The 10,223-nt window shown below is 37.8% G+C and overlaps 1 protein-coding gene across 1 annotated transcript; it reads left to right on the top strand.

The window, feature by feature from the left end:
- Positions 1–1,344: 1,344 nt before the first annotated feature.
- On the top strand, positions 1,345–2,534 carry LOC148929441 (putative disease resistance protein At1g50180). The gene has a single exon (XM_089056368.1). The coding sequence runs from the start codon at positions 1,345–1,347 to the stop codon at positions 2,425–2,427; it is 1,083 nt and encodes a 360-aa protein (XP_088912494.1). The 3' UTR covers positions 2,428–2,534.
- The last annotated feature ends 7,689 nt before the right edge of the window (positions 2,535–10,223 follow it).

The following is a 10,223-nucleotide window of genomic DNA, read 5'->3' as shown; positions in this document are numbered from 1 at the left end:
TCTAATCATGTTCATCTAGAAAAATAAGAGCTGTAACCGCCTATAGCAAAATGGAAAAGAAGAACATGTCTACTAGTTGATAATCAACAAAATGGAAAAATAAAAAAATGTGAATTAGTTGTACATTTACGTAGTTCTTAATCGCAGTTAGGACTTGTATCTCGAAAACATAACAAAACAGAATTAAAATGATTGTAGCTGCTCCGCGGAGCTTAAGAACACACGAACGACAGTAGCTTTCTTCTAAACTAAGCTCTCTCGTCCAAGTGAGGAAGACGAGAGTATCCTTCCGGTAGAAGTCTGGTCCTCGCTGCTATCTAACCTCCTTTCCCCATGGCTGCTGCTTCTCTTTGGTGTAGAAATTGGAACTGGGTGTATGTCGAGATTTTAGGCTCGATGATCAATGATGAATTTCTTCTCGGTTCCACCTCTATTTATAGGACGACTTCAGCTCCAATCCCTAGGGCAAGGTCTTCATGATTTGACATTAATAACCTTGTAGAAGAAGACAACTCATCTTTCTCTCTCATATGACTCATCCTTTCGCAACTCCATCTTAATCGGATCTCTTGATCAAGTTGCACGGCTGCTTGGCATGGTCACATCACTTTCGCTCTCTTGATCAGCTTGTACCACTTCTGGGCCATTTTCTCTTCTATTTCCACTTGATCAAGACTCATGCATCTACCACTTGGTCGATTCTTCAACCTGTACACTAAAACTCCAATTTTTCTTGTGTTATATCCCCTAAAATAGTATATTAACCACCTTAAACTATGCATAAAACGAGTCTTATCAGAGTTGTGAATAGTGCAATTTAATAGTTGGGGCTTGGATGGGGCCTGCATGGTAAAAGGAGTTGTGGCTTGGGACTAAAATTTAGGGGAACGATGACGTGGAGGGGACTTGGAGCCTGAACCCGGGTCGAAGTTGTGGATGCCCTAAACATTTACTTGAAATAAATTAAAGTCAGAATGTTAAACATCAGAAAAGAATAAAGTCAGAATGTTTACTGCTCACGAAAGAAAAGAATAAAGTGAGAATATTTCAATGCATAGAAAATAAACATAAGTAAGGAATAAAGTGAGATTATTATACTGCTCAAGAAATAAAGTACTGCATAAGAAAGGAATAAAAGTGAGATTATTTTACTACTCATGAAATACGTAACATGACCATTTTGAGTCTATACTTGTTTCTTCCCCCTTTCTTTGTGCGTATACTTTGTTGTTCATCACAAGTTCTTAATCTATATATCCTCTCTTGATTCTTGCATTCCTACTTTCGTAACCCTTTCGTCACATCTGAGTATTCACTAAACAATCAAAGCTTGGAATTGTTGCAATGGCAGAAGCAGTGGTGTCAATTGCTCTCGAAACTATCCGTGATTTACTATTGGAAGAGGGAAGGTTTTTAGCTGGTGTAGGCAACCAAGTCAAGGAGCTCGAGAGGCAGCTCATAGAGATGAAGTGTTTACTCGAAGACGCTGATAAAAGACGACATGAAAGCAGAACCATCTTCAATTGGATCTCGCAGATCAGAGATCTCGTCTTCAGATCCGAAGCTGTCATTGAAAGACATGCAGCTTATCAAATTTATTCCAGGAGAAGAGGCCTCAGACAGTTCGTCCGCAAATATTCCTGCATTTTGGAAGATTGCTACTCACTCCACCAATTAGGCTCCGAGATTTCACAAATTACGTCACACCTGGAGAGGATAAGCAAAGCTATGCAAAAAAGTGGCATAATACGCACTAATCCAAATGGAGAGGGGGGAAGCTCGGGTGGAAACAACATGTCAAGGAAGACTTACCCCAATTTGGAGATGGGAGATTGCTTCGTAGGCATGGAGGATGAGCTGAAGCAGCTTGTTCATCACCTAGGGAAAGACACGGAGGATCGAATTATATCAGTGTGGGGAATGGGAGGGTCAGGCAAGACCACAATTGCCAAGAAGCTCTACAACGAGACGACCGACTTTGATCTGTCGGCGTGGGTTTGCATTACTCAGCAATGCGATAGTCAATCAGTTTGGAAGGAAGTTCTAAGGCAGCTAGAAAATCCACAGAAGAAGAAAGGTGTTTCAGTCCTGAACAATGAGCCACGAGTAGTAAGGGCGGAGGTTCCAAATCTGAGCAATTCAGTATATGATAGACTATGTGATATACAAAGAGAGAAGCGATGTCTCATTGTGTTGGATGATCTTTGGGAACTTTCTCATTGGGAGGAGTTGAAGCATCCATTCATTGTCCAAAATCTGCAGAGCAAAATATTGGTGACAACACGGGAACAAAAGGTTGCAGAGATTGGATTGACAGTGAAACATGGGCTCTTACATTTGGATGCTGCTTTGGAACTACTCAAAAACAAAGCATTTCAGCATGGAAATATTCCAGGTCAGTTTTATGTTACGCCCTCCATCTTTTAAAAACAGACACTTTGTAATGTGAAATTAATCTGGAAGAACATAAAAAGAAAAAAAGTATCTAATGTCATGCTAATTGATAATGAGACTCAAATTATTGATAGTGTAATGCATGGGAGCGGATCCCCTGCTGTGGAGGAAACACAGCATGGGCTGCTGTGCCACCAAACGGCGCCGTTTTCACTCACTTTTAACAAACTCACTTCTATCCAAATAGCTTTAGCTCACCCCATTCCATTGTAATCATTATTTTACTTGTTTATTACGTTGAACAATATTTGACTATTAAACAATGATTAATTAGGAGTATTGAAATACTCATTATAATTTACGGATTATTTATCATACTAATTAAAATTTCACAAATTTATATTCAGTATTATTTAAGTATTATTTTTTTGATAATTTTAACTAAAACTTTATCAAATTCAGCAAATAATTTTATATTAAATGTGTTAATCTTTATTATATACTCCATCTGTCACATGGTACAAGTAGTTTAGGACAAACCGAAATAGAAAAGTGTGAGTAATATGTGCCGGAGAGAGTTTTATAGGAATATATAATATTCTCTCCATCCTACAACTGAATTATATTTGGTGTTAGCATTAATTTTAAGAAATGTAACGAATAGTCAGTTAGAAAAATTATTAGAATAAGATGCTCATTTTTTTTTATATTGGTTTATAATAAAATATGAGTGAAGTTGGTTAGTGGAATGTAAGACATATTTACCATTTATAATAATGAAAAAAAATTAAATATAACTCTTATTGTGGAACGAATGAAAATGACAAAATGAAAATGACAAAATGTAACTGTTATTATTGGACGGAGGGAGTTAAAAGAGTTTTAGTTAAAATGGATTGTTAATTACAATTGATAACTCCCTATTGAAATATTACTGAAATAAGCATGTCACATAATATAAATTTGTGAAATTTTAATTAGTATGATAAATAATCCGTAAATTATAATGAGTAGTTCAATACTCCTAATTAATAATTGTTTAATAGTCAAATATTGTTCAGCGTAATAAACTAGTAAAATAATGGTTACAATGGAATGGGGTGAGTTAAAGCTATTTGGATAGAAATGAGTTTGTTAAAATTGAGTGAAAACGACACCGTTTGGTGGCACAACAGCCCCTGCTGTGTTTCCTCCACATTATGGGATCCGCTCCCGTAATGCATGGTTAAAATGTTTTTGAAAATTACAATGGACTAATTTTGGTAAATGAACCAAAATGTCAAAAATTAATTACTCCCTCGTCCCATGTCACAAACATATTTTTTTCCATTACGAGATTTAAAAAAGTTATTTTTAATAAGGTAAATGAAGATAAAATAAAGTGACAACAAAAGGTAAGGTAGGAAAGAGGAAAGCAGGAGAGAGAGAAACTAATTGAGATTAGATGTAATTTTTATCGAAAAGGAAAATAACTCAAATAACTTCTTGAGACTATTGGAATTACAAGTGTTGGAGTTCCAATGTTGAAGTTTCAATAAGTGTTGGGTAATGTACAATATACTTCCAAGAATAGAACGTTAGTAATTCCAACAGTCTCAAGAAGTTATTTGAGTTATTTTACCCAACACTACCTTGAAACTTCAACATTGGAACTCCAACACTTGTATATTGTACATTACCCAAGTATATTGTACATTACCCAACATTGGAACTAGCTATTTCGTAGGATTAATATTAGAAAATTACTTCTTAAATGTACAAACCAATTGATGGAGACCATATACAAACGGGGTTTGTAATTATCATTTAGATATTTTAGTTATGATTTTTCATTAATTATCCTAAGCAAAGGGCAGAAAGAGAGAAAAATTTCAATAAACCATCTTACATTACATAGGCATGATGAGATGGTATATCCTACCAATTATTTTTGACATATGAAAATATGAAGGACCCAACGTCCAACTAGACATACACTAATTTAGAAAAATTACATTCTAGCACTGTTATAGAAAATTACTCAATCTTAGGTATGGAAACTACTTCTATACAATATTGCATATTTATATATACACAATGTAATAAAATAACATTACATATACCGATAATTAAAAATATACATACAACCCTTGTTAGTATTTTTTATGGGTATAATTTTCTCTTTCTTTTATGAAAATTAGGAGTACTATACATTACTCCCCCCGTCCCCCATTAGCAGTCACAGTTTGACCGGGCACGAGTTTTAAGAAATGTAAAGAAAAGTTGGTTGAAAAAGTTAGTGGAATGTGGGGCCCACTTTTTTATATTGTTTTTATAATAAAATGTGAGTGAAGTGAGTTAGTGGAATGTGGGACCTACTACCATTTATGGTAAAAATGAAGTGTGACTCTTAATTGGGGACGGACCGAAATGGAAAAGTGTGACTCTTAATTGGGGACGGAGGGAGTATATTACATATTTATATATACACATAATATAATAACATATCTTATATGTACCGACTAAATCAATACTCCTACATTAGTACAACAGTTATTAGTACTTTTTTTGGGTATGAATTTTCCTTGTTTTTTGGGTGTATATAGTGTTCCCCGTTTAAGATTAATTGACGCCTAACTTCCTTTTTTCGTTGGTACACAACTAATTGACACCCTTATTTTTTTTACTATTTTTAACAATAAGCATCATATTCCACTAACTTACCGTACTCATATTTTATTATAAAACTACTACATCCGTCCCCCAAATTTTGACACAGTTTACTATTTCGGTCCGTCCCCTAAATTTTGACACACTTCACTTTTTGTCATTTTTGGTAATGGACCTCATATTCCACTAACTCATTCCTACTCACATTTTATTATAAAACTAATACTTTAAAAGTAGGACCCACATTCCACCAACTTTTTCCACTCACTTTTCATTACATTTCTTAAAACTCGTGCCGAGTCAAAGTGTGTCAAAATTTGGGGGACGAATGTAGTAATATATAAAAATAGGACTCACATTCCACCAACTTTTTCAATCCACTTTTTACTATATTTCTTAAAACCTGCGTCAAGTCAAAAAAGATCAATTAATCGTGGACGGATAATATGCTATAATTTAATTTTTAGTTGCATATTAAGCTATTGAGTAGATATACAATCGTTTATTTACACTAAAAAATATTTAAATAATTAAATTATAGTCAATACTTTTTAAAAATTATGTAAAATTTTCAATTATATAAGTATATATTGAATTTAAAGTGAAAATGATTATTGCAAAAATTTTAATTTTTGAATATGTGATGTAAGTATTTGTTATTTTTTTTATAGGAATCATAAAAACTTATTTACTATTTTATATTGAGATAATAATTATTTATATTATACAATTTATTTTAATAGAATATACATCCTCCGTCCCATTCAAGATGACCATCTTTCCTTTTTTGTTTGTCCCAATCAAGATGGTTACTTTCCAATTTTAGAAATAACCTCCTCTTTTTTCTCTCATTAAAATATTTAACTACCTTTTTTCTCTCTATTTTATTACACCTAACAACACTTCCCAAAATCTCATGCCACTCAAGAATGTGGCCATCTTGAGTGGGACAGAGGGAGTATAAAATTAGGAAAAAAATAGCAAAAGAAAATACTTCAAAACAATCACTAAAAACTTATATACTCTCTCTAACTCATTAAATATGAAACATTTGAGAATCTGTATAAGATTTTTTATGTAGTGTTGTTGTTTGAGTTAATGAAGAGAGGGAGTAAAATAAGAGACTAAAGATACAATTTTTTTTATTTTAGAAAACGTTTAATTTTTAATAAGATGATTTGAAAAGGAAAATATTTTATTTTTAATGAGGTAGAGGAAGTACTATTTTATATTTTAAAACATATAAAATATTTTACGCATCCTAATAAATCCTGAATTTGATATATCTAATGTAGCGTAGTCATGCAATCATCGAGAATAATTCATTTGGATTAAGGACGTGTTCACTTTGCTCTATTTTATTTCTAGAGTAAAGGGCCCATAAAGATTTGGGTAGGCATGGCCCACATAATTGAAACCGGAGACATGTGTTCAGCTTGCATGAAATAAACCCAGATTTGGGCAGAAAACTTTTAATGAAGGTTCCCAACTTTGAAAAGCTGGAAAGCAAGGGTAGCTTTCAAAATTCAACATCAATTCTGGGGCTCGCAATATTTTCTAACTTCCATGACATATCCATTGCCCTTATTTTTATGGGACGGAAGGAGTATTAAAACCCAACCTTATGTTTCAATAATATAAGGCGCTGGAGTACAATTTTACTAAAATATCACGTTTTTATAATAAATTATAGGAATAATTCCATGTACAAACATAGACTTTCAGAAAAGTTTAGTATTTCCCGCAACTTTAGAACTGGCATCTAATACCACCAACTTTCTCGGATTGTGGTTTTTTCCCAACCCGACCCGAGTTAAAAATTTTATAATCGAACACTATCTACTGGCAGCTGTCGAAACTACATGGACTCCCAGAAAATATTAAATGTTGGGCATAGAGCCCGACATGTTCATATTAGTCCCGAAGGAGCCAATACCCGTGTTGGAGCCGAAGGAACCAGCACCCGTGTGAGACCCGAAGGCCTCAACACTCGTGTGAGACCCGAAGGCCCCAGCACTCGATCCAATAAAGGATCTGATGGAACCACTAAAAGTGGAACCAACTGATCCACTCGAGGTGGATCCACCAGTGAGCCCAAAGGGGTTAACAAACGCCCAAGGGGTTGTTGATGAAGATGGATAGAGCCCGGGAGTTGCCATCATCGATGGAATCGACGACGTGCTGACCGCTGCGGTGGTCGACATGGTGGATGGAGTAGCGGCTGCAGTGGCGGTGGCAGGGCCTGTGTTGGATTTGGTTGACATCTCCTGCAAAGGTATTAAGTTTCAAAAGTTTTAGGTTCAGTTATAGGTCCAAATTCCTTCAAAGGCAAGCTACTATCTCGTCTTGCGATTGTTGGTGAGGTTCTGGGAATACAAGAGATAAACACTAGCCGGGCGTAATACAACCCAAATGAAGGAATACAGAAATGGGAAAAAACTGAAACGAAATGACAAATTAAAATTCGAAACAAAAAAAATCGTGAAAGTTAGGAAATAGCCGAGTCGAGTAGGCCTCTTTCCGCAAGACGAGATACGCCCTGGTAGTGCTCTCGGATTGGCGTTTCGTCTCCAAAGATAAAACGGCTAACGTCTCTGATTAAGCAGCACCGCAATCAACAGAACTCCGGCGAACTGGAAGGAGGAGAGGACAGAGCTTTCGACAGAAAAAACCAATGCAGAGAGGGAGAGAGCTTATGATGCAAATGTTTGTGAGTTCTAGATCTCGTAGTTATTCTATACTAGAATGCACAAATGACTAGCCTATTTATAGGCTCAATCCACTTGCAGGGGTCAACCATCCTTGATGGTTGTCATCATGGAGAGTATGTAACCGTTAGGGGTTACAAAATATTATGGATTTTGAATTCCGGATGTATCTAGACATGTACATCCTGAATTGAGTATCAACTTAATCAAGACTGCACTCAGCTTGATCAGTTCACTGGACTGTGCCAGCTTGGTCACGCCACTTTACTAGGCCAGCTCCAACTTGATCAGTTCACTGGACTCTGCAGCTTGATCATATCGCTAGACTTCGCCAGCTTCAACTTGATCAAGTCACTTGACTCCAGCTTCAGCTTGATCAAGTCACTGGACTTGATCATGGCGACTCTTCAACTTGATCAGGCGTTGGTCCAAAAAGTAATATCTTGGCAAGGCTCAAGAGCCCAAAGCCCAAAGACCACCCAAAGACCAATTGCCAAGATCCAAGTCCACGGGCATGGGCGCGAGGCGACGCGGCTCGGCACAGCACGGCACGGCGGGCCGGAGGTGGCGGCGTGCGCGTGTGCCCGTGTGTGGGCTCTTTAACCCAACTTGATCCACTAGAATTTATTAAGTGTACTACTCCCTCCGTCCCGCTTAAGATGACACGTTTTCCTTTTTAGTTTGTCCCAACTAAGATGACACATTTCCTTTTTTGGTAACTTTCTTTCTCCAATTAATACACTCAACCACTTTTTCTCACTCCTATTAAAATATCCATCTTTCTTTATCTCTCTACTTTAATACTTACATCCACCTTCTCTCTCTCCAATTAAACACTTTAACCAATAACTCCTAAAACCCGTGCCGGCTAAGCAATGTGTCATCTTAGCCGGGACGGAGGGAGTAGATCACTTAAGTTACACACCTCTAAAGAGGCTCTCACTTCCAATGTGAGACAACTAACACTAGTTGCTGGCTCCCTACATTCAAACTCCAAGCTTAAATAAAGCTTAATCGTGTCCAACTTAATTTTAATCTACTATTTCTCACTCACCGGAATCGGATTTAAGAAAGTGAAAATACTACGATCTTCTACGTGGAACGTAGACCGACGCTGTAGCATTTAATTTTGAAAAATTAAATGTCTCGTCACTTTTATTATTTGGTCAAAGTCCATTGACCGGGCACATTTAATCCATGATTCCAACACAATATGGCCAAGATACTCCACTCTAGTATGACTCAAAAGACACTTCTTGGGGTTGACCATGAGCGAGTGAGTGTGTAGAGCCTGAAATACTTGCCGTAGGTTGAGTAAATGGGCCTCCCAAGAATCGCTATAGATGAGAATGTCGTCAAAGAAAACCAGGACGATCTTTCGCAAAGATGGCCGAAATATATCACTCATCAAACTCTGAAATGTAGCCAAGGCGTTGGTGAGGCTGAAAGGCATCTCTAAAAACTCGTAGTGGCCCGAATGGGTGCGGAATGCCATTTTGTGGATGTCGGTGGAAGCCACGCGAATTTGATGGTATCCTGCTTTCAAGTCAAGTTTGCTAAACCAGCGAGCTCCATGTAATTTGCTGCTCTTGAATCCCCGGAATGGGGTATTTATCCGGGATAGTTCGTTTATTTAATTCCCTATAATCAACGCAGATGCGCCATGATCCGTGTTTCTTGCGTACGAGGAGCATCAGGCTGGAATAGGGACTGGTACTTGGTTGAACTACCATCGAAGCAAGCATCTCAGCCACTAACTTTTCCATCTCATCTTTCTACAAGTGATTATAACGATACGGCCGGACTGACACGGGATCCGTACTTGGCAGTAAAGGAATTTGGTGGTCCACGCTGCGGCTCGGAGGAAGGTCGATTTCTGACTGAGTGATGGAGGGAAATTCCAACACGAGTTGCAGCAACTGCAATCGTGCATCTTCCGCCAATCCCGAATGGTGCAGGCGTGGACTCCTTTTCGACTGACCTGAGAACCCAACAGTAGTCCTCTGCCAACAGGACCCGGAGATCCTGCGTCGAACAAGCACGATGCATAAGGGTCGGGTTGCTTGTAATCGAAACTGAACGACCGGCAACAGAGAAAGTCATCGAAGAATCCTGCCAATTAGCCATGATATCGCCAAGGGAAGCGAGCCACGAGACCCCTAGGATTACGTCGATGTTACGTAGGGGAAAAACGTAGCAAGGCACCACAAACGTTTCCTTTTCCAGAACCAAAGGCACCTCTCTGCAGAATCCTGCCGCCCGACAGGTAGTCCCATCTCCCAATATAACCAAATAGGGTGAAGTGGGAGTAATTGGCAGCCGTAGCTGCTGCGCGAGCTGCTCCGAAATAAAGCACTGGCTGGCTCCACTATCTACCATCACCTTTACCTTGTGCGAACCAACCTCCCCGAACAGCTTCATGGTATCGGATGTGTCCAGCCTATTTAGTGATAATTCAGATAGCTGCAGCTC

The sequence above is a fragment of the Salvia hispanica genome, chromosome 4, assembly GCF_029641045.1.
Source record: "Salvia hispanica isolate PSC_SH4W2 chromosome 4, Shi_PSC_v1, whole genome shotgun sequence".
Classification (NCBI taxonomy): domain Eukaryota; kingdom Viridiplantae; phylum Streptophyta; class Magnoliopsida; order Lamiales; family Lamiaceae; genus Salvia; species Salvia hispanica.
The sequence above is the reverse complement of the archived record's forward strand: the minus strand, read 5'-3'. Positions and strand labels throughout refer to the sequence as shown.